Here is a 25,000-nt window from a genome sequence, read left to right as displayed (position 1 = left end):
CATTGAATAGTTAAACTCAGAGCAGAGACCTCAACCTGGAGCTCTAGAATTTTAGGCAAAGAATGACGTGAGGGTTCATTATGTGCCGACAAAGAACTGTTTCCAAGTAAAGAATCTTGATGAGACAGGAGCTGTTTTGATAAACTGGCTTTTTCTTTCACAGCGCACTTCTTAGAGAAGTTTGATTACCTAAAGGATACAGTCAAGCAGACAGGACGGTGATAGGGTCAAACACCATTGCAAGAACAGAGCAGCTAATCGAGACTGCCACTTGAGGAAGGTGCTACCTTTCTCTTATTCACTGAAGGGATGTGGGCATCACTGGCTGGGCCAGAATTTACTGCCCATCCCTAGTGAAGCTCTTAATTATTAAATCAAAGCTTTCTCCCCCTGTGGGGGTGAATGTAAAAGATCAAGAGCGTGGAACTCTCAGAAACTTCTAATCAGCAAAAGCAGTGAGAGGTGAAGCCTGGAGTCTGGGAAATTTGCAGCTAAGAAGATATCCTGAATGTCACAGGTTAGGGTTTAGGTTCAATCCAATGCCCACGTCAAAATAACTGACTGGATAAATGAAAAAGGGAAAAAGGATTAAAGAGAATTTTTTTTTCCAGAATCAACACAAACTTTTCCATTGTTTACAGTATTCAACTCCATTTAAAATTTTAATCCCTGCTATTCCAAATCCCAATGTCGATATACGAGCTTCCAAAAATAACTGAGCTGCTAGTCAACTCAAAACTCAATATTTGGCACCGAGGGATTCAATTCTAGGGTACAAACAACATCGTTACCATTTTCTCCCAATATTTCTGCATTTGAGCTTTCTTCATAGCAAGGCATTCTACAGTCGTTACTAGGGACAAGAAAACACAGATCTCTGAAATTTTTGCTTGCTTTATTTGGGCAGAAGGTTAAAAAAAATTCTTGTCAGACTACTTGGCTTATAAAGGATGGACGGCTGGCCTGGAAACTGTCAAGGCATCAAGGGAATGGATGAGGGTTTCAGCAACAAATGAGTTGAGGCAGTGATAAGAGTTCAGCATTCTTATATGTGGAAATAAGACTGTCTTCTTGATGACCTGGAATCACATACGGTTGTAATCAGTCTTGTTCATCCATTTCTGATGAAGGATAGATTACTGGGAGGATCAAAAAGCATTGCCTTCACTCCTCACCACTGATTGTTTGCAACGATGGTATCATATGTGACCCCAAGAGGAGCTTCTAACCCCATCCAGGTAATCAGGAAGACTGCCTATTTCCACATGTAAGAATGCAGCACTCTATCACTGCCTCAGCTCATCTGTTGCTGAAACCATCATCCACGCCCTTGATGCCTTGACTACTAAGGACTTTTCACGCCAGCCTCCCATCCCTCATCCAAAACTCTGCTGCCCATCTCCTAAGTTCCCTTCACGTCTGTGCTTGCTGGCCCACACTGGTTCCCAGTGAAGCAATGGCCTGATTTTAAAACTCTCATTGTGGTTCTCTGATCTCTTCCCAGTCTTGCACCTCCCCCCAGTCTCAGTAATCTCTGCCAGTCCTCAAACACTCCAACATATCTATGCTCCATCCAATTTACTGTGCTCCACCACTGGTGGCTAAACTTTAACTGACCAGGCCCAAAGCTCTGGAATTCTCTCCATAATTCTCTGCTCTTTTTCAGAGGCTTCTCAAATTTCAGTGAGATTTTGGTGACCTGGACAATTTTGTGTCAAATTTTGTTTAGTAACACCCCTGTGCAGCAATTCAAGGTATTAAACCATGTTAAAAGGTGCTATGTAAATGCAATAGTTGTTGCTTTTTACTAAAACACCATTACATACCAGCAGATGGAGCTATTTCACTACAAAAGTAGCTCATCACCCACTGCAACATGTTCAGATTGTGCCATAAGGTACATTTTAACTACTGAAAAAACATGTTCAGGGATTTTTAAAAAGAAAATGCAGCAAGCAGAATACTGCAGAAGCTGGAAGTCTGAAATGAAAACTGAAAGGGCTTGAAGACACATAGCAAGTAAGGAAGTATCTGCGAAGAGAGAAAAACAGTGTTAATGTTTCAGGGCTTGTGAATTTGCATCAACCTGAAAATGTTAACTTTGGTTTCTCTTTCCACTGATGGTGCCAGACCTGCTGAACTTCCCAGTATTTTCCTGTTTTTATTACCAATCCCTCACTCGAGTTGGAAGAGTGTGTGTGTGAACATAAAGGGAGGTTTGTTTTCAGCTATCATAACCCTGACAGGTGAACAGGATGCTAATGGATGCTGGGTAAAGTTGCACCAAAAATGCATTTAAATAGCTTATGGAACTTCCTCCTTAGGAAGTGCTTATTTTTTAGTTACAGGCTCATTTGCGTTGTCTAAATGTTGGCTTTAATCATGTGATAAAGGGAGTCAGGCCCACTCTGCTTTTAATGACAGAAATGCCACAACCAGAAGTGTCTCTATTTCGCCAAAAAAATAGAAGACAAGTCACACAGTATGGAAAAAAATCAGAAACATGTGGCCTTTTAAGTGCTTTCTGGGGGTGAAAATGTCTGCCCTTTTAACAGCTTTCAGGAAAAATTTACATCGTCTGTCTTTGCTGACACCTACAAGATCTGTATCATTCTTGAACTATTTACAGTTACTTATTAAGCAAATCTTGTCATAAAAGCCTCTTCTCTAAGCGTTGTATTATTCAAGTTATGTAATGGACAGAAACAGATTGGTTGGACTGGGATGATTTCCATAGGCTATTTATAAGTCAGGAGTATGTTGATGTCATGCAAAAACCCAGGATATTTTTAAAGCTGCAGGGTCACCAAGGTGTCACAGGCTCACGTTCACCTTCAAAAGCCAGACAAACTACTGCTTGTTCAATTCAACTCATCAGCTCCCAAAACTGTGCCTTTATTGTCATTCCTGATTTGGGTGCTTTATCACATTCGCTTCCTCTGACAGCATCCTCTAAACTCACAACTTCTATCCTCTAGAAGGACAAGGACTGCAATTACAAGGCAACACCATTTGTAACTTCTCCTCTAAGAAACACACCATCCGGGTTTAGAACTAAATTGTTGTTCCAGCATGGACATAATCAAAACCCTAAAACTAACTTCCTAACAGCACTGTGGGTGCCACATCACATACTGCAACAACCAGCTTAACACCACTTTCTCAAAAGCAATTATGGATGGGCAATAAATACAGGCCCACTAGGTAATACAGTGAATGTATTTTAAAAAAAAAATTTACAGCACACAACTGTGGTGTCAGACATTTCCAGGATACCCTCTCGACTAATCATCTTTCCCTGTCCCCAAAAACTCTGCCGGGCCAACCTTTAAGTCCAGTCCTCACTGCTACCACTCGATACAGCTGGACACAGACATGCCTGTACCCAGAGACTCCAGGTCACCATTCTGCTCCATCTTCATACCATCAACTTCTGTAGCCTCCTTATGTTGAAGCCTTTGGATACAAAAACTCCACTGGACTACCCCTTATCCTCCCATTTTACCAACACCAAAAGTGGGCTCTCCCTGGTATCTGAAGCCCTCAGCAGTGGGAGGAATTGTCCTGGATCAACACAACCAGTTCCTTTAATAATCTGGAGGTAGCCTAACCTTTGCACTGGCTCCCTCTCCTGCCACTGGGTTGCTTTCCGGGTCTGCTGATTTCTTGTCTTCTCTGCTACTTGCCAGTTCCTTTGAAAAGGACTCATGATCTGGAGAAGCAGTCAGGGGACGAACATTTTCTGTGAAAATAAAGAAAAGTGCAATCAGATGGGAGAATCCCAATGAGCCATCTATATATTCAAGCCTTTTCTTTTACACATTTACATAAGAGTTTGAACACCAACTGGTTGCCCCGTACAGTCCTTTTCCCCTGCATCTTAATAGCTACACTGAATGCCTTAATCAAACAGGCAGGAAAATGATCGATTGTTGAGCAGCAAATATTGCAAAGTCAACCAATAAAATTGCTAGAACTTTTCTTTTTTAAAAAAAATATCTTGGCATTGATAATACCAAGGGCAGCCTTTCAGAATTTACAAATTTCTTTAGCTCCTCACCCGCACAGGAAAGAATTACACTTAACTCACACAGGCATATTAAAGCAACCAGACAACAAAAGGCTCAACAGCAAAATGAGAAATATAATTTTATTCATTGCCCCAGAGAAGAACTCAGGTCAGAAACAACTATCAGAGAGTCATACAGTGTACAGCACAGAAACAGGCCCTTTGGTCCAATCTGTCCACGTCGACCAGGTTTCCAAAACTGAATCAGTCCCATTTGCCCGCATATGGCCCATATCCCTCTCAACCTTTCCTATCCATATACCTGTCCAAATGTCTTTTAAATGTTCTATTGTACTTACCTCTACCACTTCCTCCTGCAGCTTGTTCCATATACACACGACCCTGTGTGTGAAAAAGTTGCCCCTCAGGTCTCTTAAATCTTTCCCCTCACCTTAAACCCATGCCCTCTAGTTTTGGACTCCCCTTCCCTGGCTTTGATAAAGACCTTGACTATACACCTTATATGTCCCTCATGATTTTATAAACCCCTATAAGGTCACCCCTCAGCTTCCTACACTCCGGAAGTTTGGGGGAAAGAAGAGGTGGGGGGGAAAATGTCTCAAACCTTCCCGTTTCAGTTTCAGTAACCTCTTTGGTGAATGTTTTTTGCATCTTTTCCAGTTTAATAACATTTTCCAATAGCAGGGTGACCAGAAGTGTACGCAGTAGTCCAAAAGTAGCCTTTCCAATGTCTTCTAGGCAGACATTTAAGAACAATATCCAGTGAGGAAGCGGATTCTAGGAAGGGGATAATACAACCATTGTGAAGGATAGCAAATTGAAAGAAAAAAAAATACAATGTGACAAAGATAAGTGGTAAGCCGAAGATTGGGAAAGTTTTAAAAACCAACAGATGACCAAAACAAAAATAATGATGGAAAGAATAAACTTTGAGGGTAATCTTGCAAGTAATATCAAGATGGACAGCAAAAGCTCCTTTCAATATATAAAAAGGAAGAGAGAAGCCAAAGTGAACACAGACCCCTTAGAGAATGAGGCTGAGGGGATAATAATGGGGAGACTGGAAATGGCTGAGTTGAATAAATGCCTTGCAACAGTCATCACCACAGAAGACACCAATAGCATTGCAAAATTACTAAATGATCAACAGGCAAAAGAAGAGGTGGAAATAAAAACAATAACTAATCATTAGACAAAAGTGCTAGGAAAGCTAATGGGACTAAAGACCTACAAGTCCCCTGAACCTATTGGGATGCGTCCTGGGATATTAAATAGCTAGAGATACTGGATGCACTAGTAGTAATCTTCCAGGAATCCTTAGATACTAGAAGAGTCCCAAAGAATTGAAAAGCTGCCAATATAACACTTATCTAAAAAGAGGAGACAAAGAACAGGTAATTATAGACCAGTTAGCTCAATGTCTGTTATTGGGAAAATGTTGAACCTATAATAAAGGATGTAACAGCAGTGCATTTAATAATACGTAATATGATAAAGCAGAGTCAGCATGTCTGACAAATTTACTAGAATTCTTTGAGGTGGTAACAAGAAGGATAGATAAAAGGGGAAACAGTGGACGTGCTGTATTTGTATTTTCAGAAGGCATTTGATAAGGTACCACACATTAGGCTACTTAATAAGACAAAAGCCCATAGTTTGTATGTAATACATTAGAATGGATAGGGATTGATTAAATAACAGAAGATAGTGTGTTGGAATAAGGGAGACATTTTCAGCATGGTAACTTGTAACTAATGGTGTGCCACAGAGATCAGTGCTGGAGCTACTATTTTCCAATATATATTAATGACTTGGATGAGGAAAGTGAATGTACAATTTTGAACTCGACGCAAAAATAAATGGGAAGGTAAGTGGTGACAATGACATGAAGTCTGCAAGGGGATATAGATAAGTTAAGCAAGTGGGCAAAAACTTGGCAGATGCAATATAGTGTGGGGTAATGTGAGGTTATAAACTTTGACAGAGAACAGAGGAGCTGAATACTATTTAAATGGAGAATGATTGCAGAAAGCTGCAGAACAAAGGGGTTTGGGAGTCCTCATCAATGAATCACAAAAAGCCAGAATCCAAGTTCAACAATTAAAGGGAAAGGAAATGGATATGTTGATCTTTATTTCAAAGGGAACGGAGTATAAAACTAGAGAGATTTTGCTGAAACTATACAAGGTACTAGTCATACCACAAATATAAATAGTATGAACAACTTTGAGCCCTGTATTTAAAGAAAGACATACGAGCATTGGGGCATTCCAAAGAAGGCTCACTAGGCTAATTCCAGGTATGGAGGGAATGTCTTATGAGGAGCAGTTGAGCAGTTTGGGCTTGTACTCATTGAAACATAGATGAATGAGAAACAACCTTATCGAAACGCAAAGGATTCTTAGGGGATTTGACAGAGTAGACGTGGAAAAGTTGTAGTGTAGAACCAAAGGGTATAATTTCAGGATGAGCAGTTGCACATTTAAGATAGAGATGAGAAGCAATTTCTTATCTTAGAGGTTAATGAACCTGTGGAACTTTCTTACTGCAAAGGGCTATCAAAATGATGGAACATTACATACAGCAAACTTTGTTTTAACTGACGCCTTGTCAATCAGTACTCTTTATAAACCAGCAAAAATTACATACCTCAAATACCACAACCTACCTTGATATCCGAGTATTTATGCTGTAAATAAAGTATAACAGTGACGTGTATACCCCCGAAATAAGTTTCTATTACTTACCATGTGTTTTTACATTGATTCTGAGATACATTGATGTCTTGAAGCTTTGGTTAGTCAGGGTTTACTGAGGTTATGCATACTTCTTGATTATCTGTAATATTTGGTCAACATGCACATTCCTGGTCCCATAGATGCTGGTTAATTTAACAGTTTGCTATATATTCCAGGCTGAGATAGACAGATTTTTAATGAGTAAGAGACTCAAGGGTTATAGGGAAAAGGCAAGAAAGTGGAGTTAAGAATGATTGGATCAGCCAAGATCTCATTGAAAGGCAAAGCAGTCATGATGGGCTGAATGGCCAACTTCTGCTCCTAAGACTTATGGTTGAAATGTAATGTTCAAACTACAAACACATAACTTAGGAGGAAATTACTGCAGATGCTGGAATCTGTACTAAAAACAACAAATGCCGGTGATCACAGCAGATCAGGCAGGAATAGGCAACTCAGCCTCTCGAACTTGCTCTGCCATTCACTAAGTTCATGGCTGATCTGATTAGTCAACGCTCCTGCCGAACCCAGAAATCCTTTCACTTGCTTTCTTATCAAACCAACAGCAATGTAAGCAAAAACACTGAAGATCTGTTTATCAGGTAATAATTTAAAATGAAATGAAAATGACAGTGCCTGCTCTGCTGCTGGGGTGGAGTACTGGGTTTCAATTGGTGTTTCTGGCTCTTCTCCATTCTGTTACAGGTTGAGGTGGAGGGTGGAGGTTGGAGGGTGAGGTTTGTTCGGGGGGTTTGCACATAAAAGCAAAGAGGAGGGTGAAATGAGTTACCACTTCTGTTAATAGATTCCAAGCTGGTTGGTGAGATATAGATCAAGGATCACATCTTTTCTTTGTAAAGAAAGTTAATTGACTTGCTCAATCTTACCCCTCTAATCCCACATTCAGTATTACAGTTTCCTTCTATTTACACGTGCTCAAAGACAATTAATATATGCCACCATTTTCAACATACAATAATACCTCTCTACTGCTCACCAGAAAGAAGTGGGTCACCATCTCTTTCATTACCCATTTATCGCCCCTACCTAATTCAACACATGCCCCCACCACAAAATCTGGTGACAGCACAGCCAAGATGATATTACAAACTAGGTGAGAATTAGAAAAAGAGTGGCTAAAAAGGCGACTGATTTTCACTTAGCTTCACATCTCAGGATGTTGCAAAGTGTTGCTGTTGTTTTGTCCACCAATGTGACCAGACAGTCCCATGAACAATAATGAGAAAAAGGACCAGTCATAATGTTTAGTATTGTACGCTCCTCACAGGTTTGTATAAAAAAAAAAAAAACTGGTGTGGTGTCAACTATCCAAAGCAAAATGATACCCATTATATACAAAAATCCCTAAAGTCAACTTGGTATGTTAAATCACATTTTGATGTAAAACTAGTCAAAGTATTTTGCAGAATTTAATTAATGACCTACAAGATGGTCAAATTATGACTAATGGAGATTTTTTTTTAAAAAATGCAGCCATTTTGACTACACCCACATTTGGCTTCATAAACATTCCTTTCATTTCTGTTGACACTGGGAATCCATTCATTTTAAATGTCACTATATTCTCAATTCCATAGGAATGCATTCAAGTGATAAAAGAGACCATAAACATGATTGTTGGGAAAAATTGCAGCTTTGAATAATTACTGCTCGTGTTTACACCCCTGCAAATAAACCACTGACATTTACCACAGTCTCTGTCTGCCTTTCTCCTTCACCCTCTCTGCATATAGACACCTGGTCTCTCAGGAATGGGACGCAGAATATAATTTCTCCCCTTCTCTGGCAGAGGCATGGATGCTAAGCTTAACACATATCATCTTGTCTCAACAGCAGTCCCAGTTGACAAAGTCCTCGGGTCTTACCTTTGTTACGAGCTTCTACCAAACGTGCAGCCAAATCAAACATCATCTCGCAGATAGTGACACTGAAAAATAAACAGGCCGTTTTAAAACTGCCGAACAATCACTAAAGCTTATCACAGAATTGTCACAACAGAGGAGACGGCCATTTGGTCCGTCGTGTCCGCATCGGTTTTCCAAATTAGCAATTGAATTGATGCCATTCTCTCTTTTCAGACAATTACGCTCCCTTTTGAATCCTTTAATTAAACCTGCCTCCACCACACACTCCTGTAGTACATTCCAGACCTTAACCACTCTTGCTTGAAAAAGATTTTACACAAAATCATTGATTCTTTTACCAGTTGCAATAAATCCCTGCCTTCTCATTCTGATCCTTTCAGGAATGGGAACAGTTTCCCTCAATGCATCCCGTACAAATTCTTCATGAATGATTCTCCCCATTTACCACCTGAACAGACAGGCTACACAGAGCAGTGAGGCTCCAAGTTTGATCACTATAAGAGCAACTGATTCTCAGACAATTGACTAATGTCACAGAATAAACTAGTACATAGAGGTTTAGAGGGGGAACGAGTTCTCCATTTCTGGTGGGTTATCAACTCTCCTTACAGAGCAATTAGGAACCAACGCGTAGCCCAACTGATCTGTGCTGCAAGGAAGGGTGAGGCGGGGAAACAATAACTGAAAAGCTTCCAGTGTTCCAAGTAGACAATACTGGTTTCTCTTCATCAGCCAGCTGGCACAGGGACTCAAACTGGCTGCCATTTTCCAGATGAAGACTAAACAACATATTTTACAGAGACTGATGAATGTTTTTCATTCAATATAGAATCACTCTGGTATCACAAACCAATTTACACTATTTACTTTTACAAGGTTCAAACCACTAGTTGCAAATCTGAAGCTTCGTGTACTCTGACACCCTCTGACCACACACTATTCTGACTTGTGGCTGGATTAAAATCCTGTAACTCTCTTCCTAACAACAGTGTGTATAAATACAATACCTGCACACCCCCCACCCCACCCACAATTCACTACCACCTTGTGCATGGCAATCAGGGATGGGCATTAAATGCCGTGCCAGCACTACCTACATTCTGTGAACCAATATAGTCCTCGAACTCCCAAAACCCCACTCCAATTTAAATCAGGGGAGGCGATGGCCTAGTGATATTATCACTAGACTATTAATCCAAAAACTCAGACAATGTCCTGGGGACTGGGTTCATTTCCCGCCACAACAGACAGTGGAATTTGAATTTAATTTTTAAAATGAATCTGCAATTAAGATTCTATTGCAGATTGTCAGAAAACACTTATCTGGTTCACTAATGCCCTTTGGGAAAGGAACGTCCTTATCTGATCTGGCCTGTGACTCCAGACCCACAACAGTGTGGTTGACTCTTGGGCAGTTAGGGAATGGGCAATAAATGTTGGCCTAGCCAGCAATGCCCACATGCTGTAAATTAATAATAAAAAAAAAGAAAAATATGGTGCCCATCAATATTCTCTGTAAGCTGTGCATATGTGCAACCGCTCCACAGTTCTGCATGTGGCATTACTCCAGAAGTCAGCACTGCGCACTGGACTCAGAGGCCTGCAAAGACAGTAAGAAAATTAGAGGGAATGATGGTGTCCATGTGTGCAAAAAAAAAATGTTGCCATTCATCCATGTCAGATCTGAAAATATTAATTTGTTATGCATCCATGGGATGTGGACATTGTCAGCATTTTATTGCCCTCGAGGGGCATGGTAAGCCTCATTCTTGGATCTCTGCAGTGGTATAGGGACACACCATGCTGTTAGCAATGGATTTCCAGGATTTTGACCTAGCAATACTGAACAAATAGTGATATATTTCCAAGTCAGTATGGTGTGTGGCTTGTTTGGATCTTGCAGCTGGTGACATTCCTATGTATCTGCTGCCCTTGTTCTTCTAGATTGTAGTGGTCATGTGTTCTGAAGATACTGCCTCAGGAACCTTGGTGAATTTCTGCAGTGCATCGTGTAGATGCTACACATTGCTGCAACTGAGTGTCAGACACTAAGAAAATGAACGTTTGTGGATGTGGAATTAATCAGGTGGGCTGCTTTCTCCTGGGTGGAATGAAGCTTGTTGAGTGTTGCTGGAGCTGCATTCATCCAGGCAAGTGGGGAACATTCCATCACACTCCTCACTTGTGCTTTGTAGATGTTGGACAACTTGAGTCGTCAGGAGGTGGGAGTTACTCACTACAGGATTCCTAGCCTCTGACCTGCGCTTATAGCCTCAGTATTCATATCTATTCCAGTTCAGTTTCTGCTCAATAGTAACCCCAAGAATACTGGGGATAAGGAATGTTAATGCCATTGAATGTTAAGGGGTGATGCTTGGGTTCTTAGGAACTCCTGCAGAGATGCCATGGAGCCGAGATGACCGACCTCCAACAATCATGGCCATCTTTCTCTGTGCCAGGTATGATTCAAATCAACGTAGAATTCCCACTGACTCCAGGTTTCCTAGGGCTGCACGATGTCATACAGTTTGACATCAAGGGCACCTACTCTCACCTCACCTTTGACTTTCAGCTCTTTTGTCCATGTTCTAACCAAGGCTGGAATAAGGATAGGGGCTGAGCAGTCCTGGCAGAACCCATACTGAGCATCAATGCACAGGTTATTGCTAAGTAAGTATGGCTTGTTAGCACAATTGATGATATCTTCTATCACTTCATTGATAGTCGAGAATGGATTGGTGATAATTAGCTGGGTTGTATTTGTGCGTACAGGACCTAGCTGAGCAATTTTCTACATTGCTGGGAAGCTGTAGGTGTTGTTGTACTGGAACAATTTGCCTTGGAACATGGCTCATTTTGAACACAAGTCTTTAGTACTATTACCAGAATGAGGTCAAGGCCCAGAATATCCATAGTGACTTCAGCCATTTACAGTCAGACACAGACCCTTTGGTCTAACTGGTCCATGGCGACCAGATAGCCTAAATTAATCTAGTCCCATTTGTCAGCATTTGGCCCATATCCCTATAAACCCTTCCTATTTGTATACCCATCCAGATGCCTTTTAAATGTCGTGATTGTACCAGCCTCCAACACTTCCACTGGCAGCTCGGTCCATACACATCCCTCCCTCAGTGTGAAAAAGTAGCCCCTTCAGTCTCTCATATCTTTCCCCTCTCACCCTAAACATATGCCCTCTAGTTTTGGACTACCCCACCCTGGGGAAAAGACCTTGCCAATCACTCTATCCACACCCCTCTTGATTTTATAAATATCTATAAAGGTCACCCTCAGTCTCCAACTGAGAAAACTGAGGGAAAATAGCCCCAGCCTATTCAGCCTATCACTACAGCTCCAACCCTGGCAACATCCTTGTAAATCTTTTCTGCACCTTTTCAAGTTTCACAACATCCTTCCTAATGCAGGGAGACCGGAATTGCAGGCAGTATTCCAAAAGTGATCTAACCAATGTCCTGTACAGCCACAGCATAACCTCCCAACTCCTATACTCATTGCACTGGTCAATAAAAGCAAGCATACCAAACACCTTCTTCACTATCCTGTCTACCTGGGACTGCACTTTCAAGGAACTATGAACCTGCACTCTAAGGTCTCTTTGTTCAGCAACACACCCCAAAACTTTACCATTAAGTGTTTAAATCCTGCCCCGATTGGCCTTTCCAAAAATGCAGCATCTCACATTTATCTAAATTAATCTCCATCTGCCACTCCTTGGCCCATTGGCCCATCTGATCAAGATCCTGTTGTACTCTGAGATTACCTTCTTCGCTGTCCACTACACCTCTAATTTTGGTGTCAGATGAAAACTTACTAAACCTCTTGTGTTCATATCCAAATCGTTCATATAAACGATGAAAAGCAGTGAACCCAGTACCAATCCTTGTGACACACTCTTGATGGAGTGAATTGAATTGGCTGAAGACTGACATCTGTGATGCTGGGGACCTCTGGAGGATATCAATATGGGTCATCCACTTGGCATGTTTGGCAAAGATGGTTACAAATGCTTCAGCCTTATCTTTTGCACTGATGTGCTGGGTTCTCCTGTCATACAGGATAGGGTATTTGTGGAGCCTTCTTCTCTAGTGTGTTGTTTAATTGTCCACCACCATTAGCAATTGGATGTATCAGGACTACAGAGCTTAGATCTCATCCGCTGGTTGTGAAACCACTTATCTGCATCATTTCACTTAGCTCACTTTACTACTTATCTCACATTTCTGCAAGATGGAGGTGGAGTAGGCTCATCCACTCCTCTTTTTCTTTTCTTCTCTTTAGTTTTAGTTGTTTTCAAGTTTGTTTTCTACTAACCTACCTTCTGGAGACAGGCAGCAGCAGCAGCAGCAGCAGCATCGGGCTCATTGAATTTGGTTAGATGTCTAGTGAGAGGCTGTGGCCATAGGCCTGACCTGGGACTCTCGCTGAGTTCCTGATGCCTGGTGTGCAGACCAAGGTCCGGCACAGATGGTGTCTGGGTCAGGGCTTTGGCGGTCTGGTGTGTGGCATTGGCTGAAGCCTGGATTGGGACTTTGGTGGTCTGAAATCCCAGCAGTGAGCCCAATACAGCAATGGAGGGCCCCCCGACATCTGTAGCAATGATGAGAGCAGGGGAGATTGAGCCAGCTCAGAAAAAGTGTGCCAAAGAGGAGGAGATCAAGCCCTTGTAGGAAATCCAGTCCCAGCATGGCTAAGCACTTAAGCATGACTGCATTGGTTGAACTTTTAGCTTTATTTCTTTATTTTCAATTAAGTACTAAGGACGACTGTAATGTTTAACTTTTAACTTAATTTTTATGATACACTAAGAGTGACAGCAATATTTAACTTTTAACATTGTTCCGCATTTCTTTCTACCTTGTACCTAAGTACTTGTACCTAAGATGGCACTGTGGTGTAGCAACATTGAAAACTTGTCACTGTACTTTTGTACTTGAAGACACGTGACAATAAAGTTGAAATTTAAAAAAAAAAGTCTATTCCTTCATCAAATCTCAACCTGACCATTGTGGTTTTATCTTATCCAAGGCTCTCGTGCTGGTCTTCAACGCTGTGTCTAATAGTACCCCGAGTCAGGCAAGAGTACAGTACCTTCTTAATGCTTCCCTGATTGCTCAGTGGATAAAGGCACTGTATCTTCTGGTGCTGAGGCAAATGTACCAGAAGACCAAAAGGTAGAATCCCTATTTCAATTGTTCTCACCCAGCGACAATGGAGGGCAAAAATAAGTATGCAACTCTTTTCAATACTATATAGTGGCCATCAGAAACTGCACATTAGAAGAGAATAAGTTGCCAACTCATACCGGCAACATGAAGAATGGCCACTTACCGAACTGTACTGCCCAGAAAGACAGGAAGATCAATATATATTGCTTTTCATTACATTTCAAAGCACTTTACATCCAATGGTGGTATGGCTTAAGTATTAAACATGACACCGAGGACAAAGCCCCTACTTTTTTTTGATGAAATGAAACTATGGAACCTTCGTCTTCCTGTGGGCAACAATGGAGCCTCAGATTAAGCTCTCATCTGAAAGATAGCACCTGTGATAACACAGCTAGAGTGTCAGCCTGGATTTATGTTGTCCAAGTCTCTGGTGAGGAGCTCGAACCCACAACCTTCTGATTCAAAAGTGACAGCACTAGTCACTCAGCCACAATTGCTGAACTGTAATGAGCGAGAGTCTGCATGTTCAAGGGAAGAGAGCTAACTGGAACAAAGCAGAATATTCCATGTCAAAATATTAACATAAATTGTAAATCTGTATTTCCTCAAGTTTTCAAATGTTAGACTATACAATTTTGTACTCCATTATTAACAATAGTGGAGGTTCTTCAGGATTCCTCCCAAACTCCAGTGATTCAATACATTATCAAACTACCTGCAAGTGCAAAAAATTGCCCACCTGCTTATCTCTGCGAAGCCTGGGACATAAGCCGCCATCATTTCCACAAACATTTCCACATCAAAGTTCTCTTCAGATGAGTCTGGAGATCCAAGTTCCTCCAGTACACTGGTGATATAGGAGAGAATCACCTCATCCATCACACTACAGGGAGAACAAAATCATCAATGTGACTGTCCCATCTCAACACAGACACAGTTTCAATACACAGTGTCAATCATTGAATGTGCAAATGAGTTTCTGGTAGCCTTACTGTATTGTTTCACAACTCCCTTTCTACCAGGCTATTGAAACACTTTTGGCTTGATTGTTTTGCAATTGTTTTACTGAAATAAAAGTACAACTGTATGATTGTATGCGTATTAGATGCCAACTTGATTCTGCTCAAATATGGATTTTTTTTTTTTAAAACAATATCAATAGCTGGTTAAAAAAAGTCATTGGGTGCAAAATATTAACTTTGTTTCCCTCTCCAAAGATGCAGCCAGACCTGCTGAGTTTCTCCACCACTCTGTACTTCAGAATTCTGGCATCCACAGTATTTTGCTTTTACCCAAAACAAATAACCTGGTTAGTTATGTTGATGTGTGGAACTTTGATTTATGGAAATTGTTGTCACATTTCTAACATTAGAACACTTCAGAGCTACTTAATTTGCTCTAAAATTTTTGGGTCACGAATTAGGCGATATCAAAACATGCCTGAAAGCACTCATCAGGTTGGGAAGAGAAACGGAATTAATATTTTCAATTAGCAGCACGGTGGATCAGTGGTTAGCCCTGCTGTCGCACAGCACCAGGGACCCAGTTTTGATTCCTGCCTCAAATGACTGTGTCGAGTTTGCACATTCTCCCAGTGTCTCTGTGGGTCTCTTCCAGGTGCTCCAGTTTCCTGCCACAGTCCAAAGATATGCAAGTTAGGTGGATTGGCCGTGCTAAATTGCCCATAGTGTCAAGGATGTGCAGATTACATGGGTTACAGGGAAGAGGGTAGGGGAACATGTCTGGGTGGGTGCTCTTTGGCAGATTGGTGTGGACTTGTTGGGTTGAAGGGCCTATTTCCACACTGTACAGATTCTATAGTGTTAGTCATGTTTTCTTCAAGACACCCTTTTGCTGTCTTCCTCTTTGAGGCATGTCCATCCAATTGTTCTGCTTGTTTCTGGTGATTGCACAGAGGGTTCATTTGGTCGAAACCACTTCTATAGACAATACATTTGTTGTGCCCTTTTTCATTTTCCAGTTGGGTCTGTGAACACTTGCTCCCTTCTGAGATGTTTCTGAGCTCCCAACGACTTATCGAGATTTGTATTCTCTTCCCAGAGTTACTGTCCCTAGGGATTTGTCTGCGATCCCTGTGTCTTAACCTGAAGGCTGTGCCTCCAGTTCCTCTGCTCCCTTCCTGTGAGGTGCATCTTCCTTTACTTGCTGGAGATTTTTCTGATGATTCATGTGGTCCAAATCTCCCATTTTTCAGCACCCTCCCGAAGACTATGCCCAGGTCACAATCATTCCCCTCTGAGCTGTTTTGTACTGTATTTAAGTGCATTCCATTGTTGTATCCCAGATGTCGATTTCTGACAATCCATTCAAAATTGAAGAACATCTCAGCAGAGATTTATCCTGACCTCATCCACAGTCCATTTTAAAAACAACTCTGCATCCTAATCCCAAGGTCACTTTGACACAGTAGGGAGCATCCCTGCCTCTAAGCCAAAAGCTATGGGTTCATGTGTCAGTCCAGAACATGACGGCCAAGGGTGCATTCATAACATGGCTAAGTAGGTTCAGTAACAATCCACAAATCCTTTGAAACATGCCAATAGTAGGGAGCGAGAGCGAGACCGAGCGACAGAGACAGAGACAGAGACTCCAGGTCAGCCATGTTTTATGGAGAAAATGTTGGAACCTCACCTCTACTAACTATATCTCCAGATTAACACGGAGAAAGTACATGTCACAGCAACTCAGACTCCAAGGGAACTGTAACACACTGCCACACCATTTACTGTTTAACTAAAGCAATTAGCTAGATCAACAGGTCACACAGTTAAAGCAACAACTTTTCACTTGGGTTAGTTAGAACTGCCAATGCTGGAGTCAGGGATAACACAGCGTGGAGCTGGAGGAACACAGCAGGCCAGGCAGCAGAGGAGCAGGAAAGTTGACATTTCAGGTCAGGACCCTTCTTCAGAAATAGGGGAGGGGAGCTCAGAAATAAATAGAGAGGAGGGGTGGGCCTGAGGAAGATAGGTGGGATGGTGATAGGTGAGTGCAGGTAGGGAGTGGTGGGGATTGGTCAGTGAGGTGGGAGGAGCGGATAGGTGGGAGAGAAATTGGACAGGTTGTGTCAGGTCAAGGAGGTGGGGATGAGAGGGAGGGTTGATCATGGGATGAGGCCGGGGGTGGGGAGATCTTGAAACTGGTAAAATCCACATTTAAGCCATTGGGCTGTAGGGTCCTGAGGTGGAATACGAGGTGCTGCTCCTCCAGTTTCCAGGTGGCGTCATTGTGACACTGGAGGTGGCCCAGGATGGGACATGTCACCCAGGGAGTTGAAATAGTTTGTGACCGGAACATGTTGTCATTTGTCGCAAACAGAGCGCAGGTGCTCTACAAAGCGCTCTCCGAGCCTCCGCTTGGTTTCACTGATGTAGAGGAGGCTATGTTGGGAGCAGCGGATGCAATGGACCACAACAACGGATGTGTAAGTGAACCTCTGTCTGATGTGAAAGGTTTGTTTGCTGCCTTGAAGGGAGGTGAGGGGGGTGGTGTAGGGGCAGGTGGAGCACTTCCTGCGGTTGCAGGGAAGAGTACCGGGGTTGATGGGGTTAGTGGGGAGTGTGGAGCGGACGAGAGACTCACGGAGAGAGCAGTCCCTACGAAAGGCAGGCAGCGGTGGGAGGGAAGTATATCTTTGTTTGTGGGGTTGGATTGTAGGTGGCAGAAGTGGCAGAGAATGTTACGTTGGAGACTGAGGTTAGTGGGGTGATATGTGAGGACAAGGGGGATTCTGTCTTTATTTTTTTTGGGGGTAGGGGATATGAGGGCAGAGGTGTGGGAAATGCAAGAGATGCAGCCGAGAGCATTTACGACCACGGGGCGGGGGCGGGGGCGCAGTCCGAAATAAGAGGATATCTGGGATGTTCAGGAGTAGAACACCCCATCTTGGGAGCGGATGCAGCAGAGGCGGAGGAATTGGGAGTAGGGGATCACATTCTTGCAGGAAGGTGGATGAGAAAAGGTGTATTCTAGATAGCTGTGGGAGTCGATGGGCTTGAAATAAATGTCAGTTTTGAGGCGGTCACCAGAGATGGAGACAGAGGTCCAGGTAGAAGAGGGAGGTATCAGAGATGGTCCATGTGAAATTGAGGTTGGGTGAAAGGTGTAGTAAAGTTGATGAACTGTTCAAGCTCCTCGTGGGAGCACGAGGCAGCGCCGATACAGTCATCAGTGTAGTGGAAGAAGAGGTGGGGGATAGTGCCAGTGTAGCAGCAGAAGAGGGACTGTTCCACGTATTCTATGAAGAGGCAGGTGTAGCCTGGGCCCGTGTGGGTTCCCGTGGTCACCCTCTTGTCTGTAGGAAGTGGGAGGAGTTAAAGCAGAGGGCTTTTAGGCCATCTGCGTGGGGAATGCAAGTATATAGGAATTGGATGTCCATAGTGAATATGAGGTGTTGAGGGCTGGGGAATTGGAAGTCTTGGAGGAGGTGGAGGGCGTGGGTGGTGTCCTGGACGTAGCTGGGGAGTTCCTGGACCAAGGAGGAGAAAACAGAGTCAAGGTAAGCAGAGATGAGTTCAGTGGGGCAGGAGCAGGCAGAGACAACGTGTTGGCCGCAACAGTCAGGTTTATGGATTTTGGGAAGGAGACAGAAATGGGCAGTGCAGGGTTGGGGAACGATGAAGTTGGAGGTTGTGGGCGGGAGATCACCCGAGGTTGTAAATGGTTTGAGAGATGATGTTTCGGTGGTCAGGGGTGGGGTCACGATCGAGGGGGCGGTAGGAGGACGTGTCAGAGTTGGCACCTGGCCTCGGCTATGTAAAGCTCAGTGCACCAGGGTGTTCAGTTTTGATTCAGAGTTCACACTCTGACCCGAGTCAAAACATCACAGTTTCAACCTAGAGAGGAAGGTTTAAGCACATACATCAAGTTGGCATTTTAGTGGAGTATTGATGTTTGCCAAGGGTGTGGTCATTACTGTGAAATGTTAAACCATGGATCCTATTAAATGGATGTAAAATAAAAAGGCTTAGCATATTTTGAAGGGCAGGGGAGTAACCTTGATGCCCTGGTCAACATGATTTAAAAAACAGATCAACTTCCTTTCACTGCTTTAGTTACCAAAACTACTTGGCAGCCAATGAAGTACTCTGAAATAGAGTTACTGTTTAGATGCACACAACAATCAAATTGCACACAGTAAAATCACAGAAACATCAAGGAAGTTGATCTGTTTTTTTAAATCGTGTTGACCAGGGCATCAAGGTTATTCCCCTGCCCTTCAAAATATGCTAAGCCTTTTTATTTTACATCCATTTAATAGGATCCATGGTTTAACATTTCACAGTAATGACCACACCCTTGCTATGTAAGTGCAAGATGTTTCCTTTTCCACCCACCTGAGATCAGCATCCGGGATATGCAGTTGAATAAACTGGGTCAGTGCATCCTGGATAACTTTCTCCAATGCCATGGTAGAAACACTTCATCAATAACAAGGTTCCACCTGTAGACAAAAAGCATTTGAATGATTTTACACCACAATGGTAAAGACAGCCTTTGTTTCATCTTATAGAAGGATTTCCAATTTTAATGTTTGTTCTCATCTCAAGAGTCATTTTCTTCTCCTGACTCTGCCATTCACTGCTGGCCCAAATGGATGGCACCCTGCATATGGTTAATTTGGAGAAGGATTAGATTCCAATCTGTGTTTAATTTTGGGGTGGGGAAGGGGGTTGCTGTGAGAAAAAAACAGCTGGAACATAGAATCACTAGGACCTTTGCAACATTGCCAGATTCCATCCTTCAGCTCAACTGGCTGGAACCCTTATCTGTATTTTATTCGGGGCTGCCTGGTAAGCCAACCCTATTTGCCCTCTATAATCCAGGGGTCAAATAAAACTCTGTCCCTAATCCTACCTTATGTTGACTTCTGTCAAACCAGTATCCCAGCATTTAACACCACATTAATTCCAAGTTAAGCAAAGTCTTGATTTTAAAATTCTCAGTCTTGTTTTCAAATCCCACCATGACATTGACCCTCCCTGCAACCCAATCTCTGCAATTGCCAGCTCCACAAGTTGTTGTTGTCAAATCACTCAACACCCATAATGCACATTTAAAAGAAGTCAAACTTAGGGTCAGCCCTCATCTAATCTAACTTCTGAACTGCTTTGAAGTTCCACATCCAAATATCATTAAAGGAGGGAATTTATTTTGGGATAGGAGTTTGCCAATCACCGTTATGATAGAAAATGCCAGAGGGCTGGGATCTCAAGATGGAAGAGCTCTGGAGAGTTTGCAGGTCCAGGTATGAATGGGAGGGAGAGCAGAGCTGTTGTACGCATTTTCACTTAAGACATTGTGTTGCCATGGGTGAACAGATCCCGGGCTGTCCATCCAAGAGTTTGGGGTGAATTAAAGTTTTGCTTCTTCAATTCTCTGCCTGAAAGCAAGTCCAAACAATGGTTCAGAGATAGTAGGAACTGCAGATGCTGGAGAATCTGAGATAACAAGGTGTAGAGCTGGATGAACACAGCAGGCCAAGCAGCATCAGAGGAGCAGGAAGGCTGACGTTTCAGGCCTAGACTCTTCTTCAGAAACAATGGTTCCATGACTTCCACTATTGGGTGGGCAAGGAGACAGGTCCTGAATTCACCTCTGACAGAACAGGGATCAAACACCTTGCATTTGGCACCAACCTGATCCACACCACCCTCCAGACAACTGAATTCCCTAAACAGTCCAAAATACTGTGGCAATGTATAATTTTACATGCATGTTGTATTCCAAATAGTGTAATGGAACTATCAACATGGTCGTCCAGATCGCTACCCTGTTCTTACCACCTCTAACTGGCATATGTTGGAAGGAATTGCAAGTTGGTAATCAATCTCTTTGGCCACATTATGAACTCATCTTCCATGGCCATTGAGGCCTGATGTCAGATTCAAGGACGCTCACCATTGCATCACTAAACTGCCTTAGATGAGGTTAAGTGGTACTAACTAATCTCTCAAGCCTTTTCTGTGATAAATAAAGCTGGTTTTCTACTATTGCTTCATCCTCGGGCTTCTCCATTCCTAAATAATTCCCATATTTTTCTCATCAGCTGTTTCCACATTTTTGCTTTCTTTTTCCTGGCTGCTATTTTGTACAAAATGTTGGATCATTACTCCTTGGATGACCAGCTGGAAGCCAGTGCAATGACACTCAAGGATTGAAACCAGGAAGAAAGAACTGGGCTTCTCTCGCTCTTCTGTCTATCTCACCCAACAGCTGCTCCTGCAACATGGTTAGCTGGTAACTAAAAGGAAGACCCCATTTTCATTCAATCTGCAGCTTGGAGGAAAATGAGGGCGTGAGGGTAAGCCTGAGAAGGAGGCACAAGTATAGGAGGGTGGAGAACTGAGGCTTAAAAGGGACCAAGATGCCAGGAGAAATCAAACAGTTCATTTTAAGTGTTGACTGTGGTTGAAAAATTTTTTTCTCAAATGCAGAACTTTGATTTTCTCAATGAATCAAATTAATTGGATTAAAAATCTTAAACCAGCTACTCAATGCATAGATTCTATTCTGTTCCAGATTCATTCATTGCATTGGACTTTTCACAAGAAAATTAAGAGGCCAGGACAGTATTCATGTATCTGGTTGGTCCTCAGTAACCACTTACTGGGGTCATTCGTTACCTGCCACACCAAACAGATTGTTGGAATTACACATATAAAGACCCAAGTTTCCTTTTATAAATCATAACTACAATTAAAAATAATTCCACATCACTGCAATCCTGCTCATCTATTTGAGGCTTTGTCCACTCAATGCAGAATATGTGGCTTTCTCACCTATTGTCTCTAAGATTTCAATTTGTTGGATCAACTGTGGCTCAGTTGGTAGCGCCATTGCCGCTGAATCACAATGTTCAGGGTACAAATTGCACACTAGGGCTTGAGAACAAAAATTAAGGCTGTCACTCCAGTGCTGAACTGAGGAAGTGTTGCACTGCTGGAGCTGTCATCTGTGGCTGTGATGTTAAATCAAAGCTCAACCTACTTGCTCGAGTGGATGTAACAGCTCCCTTAGTAATGTTTCAAAGAAGAGTGGGCCAGTAATATCCCAGACCAACATTTATCCTTCAAAATCAATATCACAAAAATTAACAGATTATCTGAACATTATTCATGAGAGCTTGCTGTGTGGAAATTGGCTGCCAAGTTCTTACATATTTCATTGGCTATAAGGTACTTTGACACATATAAACACAAGTCTTTCTTTGGCTTTACATAAAATTTCTCCTGAGAATTCTCCGCTAGATTTTCTATGCAATGGGACACAGGATGAAGGATTAGTTTTGTTTTTTTTGGTGATGAACAGGATACTAAATCACACCTTGACAGCTCATAACAGCAGCAATGTTCCATGATTAGAGGAAGAATATCAATTGTGTTAAACACTGCCTCTTAATAACAGAGATGTCCAGCCCCACACTGTGCTTATGAATTTTGTTTGCACATTCAACTCTACAAAGTAAAATACAGCTTATTAATTTTACAAAATTACCCTCACCAGAATAAGATCATTATACCCATTGTACCTTAAGTGTTGTCCAACTATTCCAATTCCCTGGCCCAACAAATATTTCCTTTTTGAGTAACTTATAAGACCATAAGACATTGGAGCAGAAATTAGGCCATTTGGCCCATTGGGTCTGCTCCGCCATTCATTCATGGCTGATAAGTTCCTCAACCCCATTCTTCTGCTTTCTCCCCATAACCCTTGATCATCAAGGACCTATCTATCTCAGTCTTAAATGTACTCAATGACCTGGCCTCCACAGCCTTCTGTGGCAGTGAATTCCATAGATTCACCACTCTCTGGCTGAAGACGTTTCTCCTTATCTCCGTTCTAAAAGGCCCCTTTACTCTAAGGTTGTGCCCTTGGGTCCTAGACTCTCCTACCAATGGAAGCATCTTCCCAACATCCACTTTGTCCAGGCCATTCAGTATTCTGAAAGTTTCAATTGGATTCCCCCTCATCCTTCTGAGCTCCAATGAGTATAGTTCCAGAGTCCTCAAACGTTCCTCATACGTTACGCTTTCCATTCCTGGGACCATTCTCGTAAACCTCCTCTGAACCTGCTCCAGGGTCAGCACACCCTTCCTGAGATATAGGGCCTAAAACTGCATGCAATACTTCAAATGTGGCCTGACCAGAGCCTTATAAGGCCTCAGTAGTACATCCCTGCTTTTATATTCAAGTCCTCTCAAAATAACTGCCAACATTGCATTTGCCTTCCTGACTACTGACTCAACCTGCAAGTTTATCTTATCTTGAGAGAATCCTGGACTAGAACTCCCAAGTCCCTTTGCACTTCAGACTTCTGAATTTTCCCCCCCATTTAGAAAATAGTCCATGCTCTTATTTTTCACACCAAAGCACATGACCTCATACTTTCCCACATTGTACTCCATCTGCCACTTCTTTGCCCACTCTCCTAACCTGTACAAATCACCTCACCACCTCCTCAATATTACCTGTACTTCCACCTATCTTTGTATCGTCTGCAAACTTAGCCAGAATGTCCACAGTTCCTTCATCTAGATCATTAATGTACAAAGTGAAAAGTTGTGGTCCTAGCACTGGCCCTTGCAGAACACTTGTCACTGGCTGCCATCCTGAGAAAGACCCCTTTATCTAACTTTCAAGTGGTGCTTTCCACCACAACTCTAACATTTAACATTTCTCTTCATTTCCCCTACTGACTCATTTTTTTAAACAACCAACCTGCTAGGAGAATGCAGATTGTCGCTGGCGTTGAGAAGTTTCCCTGTTATAGGCGATTGTGCATCAAGTCGGTGATCACTAGTATTCCAAATGTGTTCTCCTGTACAGAACATTGCCTGCCATTCTCCTTCCACACCTTCGCCATTAGCCCTCGGGCTTCTCATATGGGGCATCCGCACCCAATTCCGATGTTGGACGAAAGCAGGCCCTGAAAACTTTAATCCTCTCTCTCACTCCCCCAAATACTAAAGACCCTCTCCATTTTGAGACATGTGAGCTCAAGCCCAAACGAAACAAAATGAGGTTCTGAAGAGAATTCAAACTACACTTCAGCACAGCGCTGAGGGTGCACTGTGTTTTCAGGGGTACCATCTTTCAGATAAAGCCAAGCCTGCCCTGCCCTCTCAGGTAGAGCTGCTCTACTCTAAAGCAGAGCACTACAACTCTCACTGGGGTCCTGGACTCATATTAGTCCCTCACCCAACATCACATTATTGTTGTTGATGGGATCTTTCCTACAATACAACAATTTCTACGCTTCAAAAGCAATTCATTGGCTGCGAAGAGCTGCGGCTCACCCTGTGGATGTCAAAGGCGCTACAGAAATGCAAGTCTACCTTTAAAGCAATAGCTGGTAGAGGTGCAGGGTCATTCTGGAGGATACACACAGCCGCCAAATCAGAGAAACCAACACTCCCCCTCCCGCGAACATAAAACGGAAAACCCACTTTCATCGCTTAGAGCCTCAAGCTCCCGTTTCTCACTTACACCAACCATCCAATTTCCAACCGTTACCGGAGCCCGCGGCTGCGAGGTGCCCGCCGAACTCTGGCCACACCCCCCCGCCGCGCGCCGTCTTCGAACCTCGAGCTCTGACCCCGCCCCGAAAAGACTCCGCCCTCAACCTGACACCCTCCCCCGCAACTCCAGAGCTCAGACTCCGCCCACCACCGCCGTGGTGACGTTGTGGAAACGTCTTTGATGGTTTGAGTCGTCGCCGTTAAAGCGTTGCAATAACAGAATGGTGGAAAATGCTGAAAATAGACACCAGGTCTCTCAGTATCCGTAAATAGAAGTATTTGTCACTTAGACCTGAGCCCTTATGCAATAACATCAGGAAAAGCACTTTCTCAGACCAAGGGAAGGAGGACCACTCTCCTCCTGGAGCTGCAGGGAATGAAAATATTGAAGAGGCGTTTAGACCGTATTGGTAACAAGCGTATGGATAATAGAAATAAAAAAAATGAAAACTTATGGCACAGAATAAAGCTGTTTGGCTGTGGAAGAGCTATTTGTAATTATATGTTCTAGCTTTTGGTTCGTACCTTACTTTACAACTACAGTTCTGCCTTTCCCTGAAATTCAAACTCTGCGGAGTTTGCACATTCTCCCCGTGTCGGCGTGGGTGTGCTCCGG

At 42.8% G+C, this 25,000-nt stretch overlaps 2 protein-coding genes across 6 annotated transcripts in view; one reads left to right on the top strand and one right to left on the bottom strand.

Annotated features, from left to right (window-relative positions):
- Positions 1–3,572: 3,572 nt before the first annotated feature.
- On the bottom strand, positions 3,573–24,973 carry LOC109918306 (CUE domain-containing protein 2-A). Of its 5 annotated transcripts, none has more exons than XM_048616347.1 (5): positions 24,910–24,973; positions 19,201–19,307; positions 14,583–14,726; positions 8,655–8,716; positions 3,573–3,742 (listed from the first exon to the last, which is right to left on the bottom strand). In XM_048616347.1, the coding sequence occupies exons 2-5, from the start codon at positions 19,272–19,274 to the stop codon at positions 3,588–3,590; spliced, it is 435 nt and encodes a 144-aa protein (XP_048472304.1). In that variant the 5' UTR covers positions 19,275–19,307; positions 24,910–24,973; the 3' UTR covers positions 3,573–3,587. The 5 variants fall into 5 exon arrangements, with proteins under 5 accessions (XP_048472304.1, XP_048472300.1, XP_048472302.1 ...); XM_048616343.1 differs by lacking the exon at positions 24,910–24,973 and adding an exon at positions 24,353–24,461; XM_048616345.1 differs by lacking the exon at positions 24,910–24,973 and adding an exon at positions 24,313–24,389.
- Positions 20,046–25,000, top strand: part of LOC109918350 (nuclear receptor coactivator 4) — a 20,818-nt gene continuing 15,863 nt past the window's right edge. The window contains exon 1 of the mRNA XM_048616174.1: positions 20,046–20,111. Within this exon, the coding sequence (XP_048472131.1) occupies positions 20,046–20,111 (66 nt within the window). The remainder of the gene's footprint in view (positions 20,112–25,000) is intronic.

The sequence above is a fragment of the Rhincodon typus genome, chromosome 34, assembly GCF_021869965.1.
Source record: "Rhincodon typus isolate 14 chromosome 34, sRhiTyp1.1, whole genome shotgun sequence".
NCBI classification, from domain to species: Eukaryota; Metazoa; Chordata; class Chondrichthyes; order Orectolobiformes; family Rhincodontidae; genus Rhincodon; species Rhincodon typus.
This window is presented reverse-complemented; position numbering and strand designations above follow the sequence as displayed.

What these genes read in the sequence shown, in the direction of transcription:
- LOC109918306 (XM_048616347.1), bottom strand. Translation starts at nt 19,274, where the DNA reads ATGGCATTGGAGAAAGTTATCCAGGATGCACTGACCCAGTTTATTCAA. An exon ending in GGCTTCGCAGAGATAAGCAG is followed by an intron (nt 8,717 to 14,582) that starts GTGGGCAATTTT and finishes TTTATTTTTCAG; the next exon opens with TGTCACTATCTGCGAGATGA. An exon ending in GGTAGAAGCTCGTAACAAAG is followed by an intron (nt 3,743 to 8,654) that starts GTAAGACCCGAG and finishes TTATTTTCACAG; the next exon opens with AAAATGTTCGTCCCCTGACT.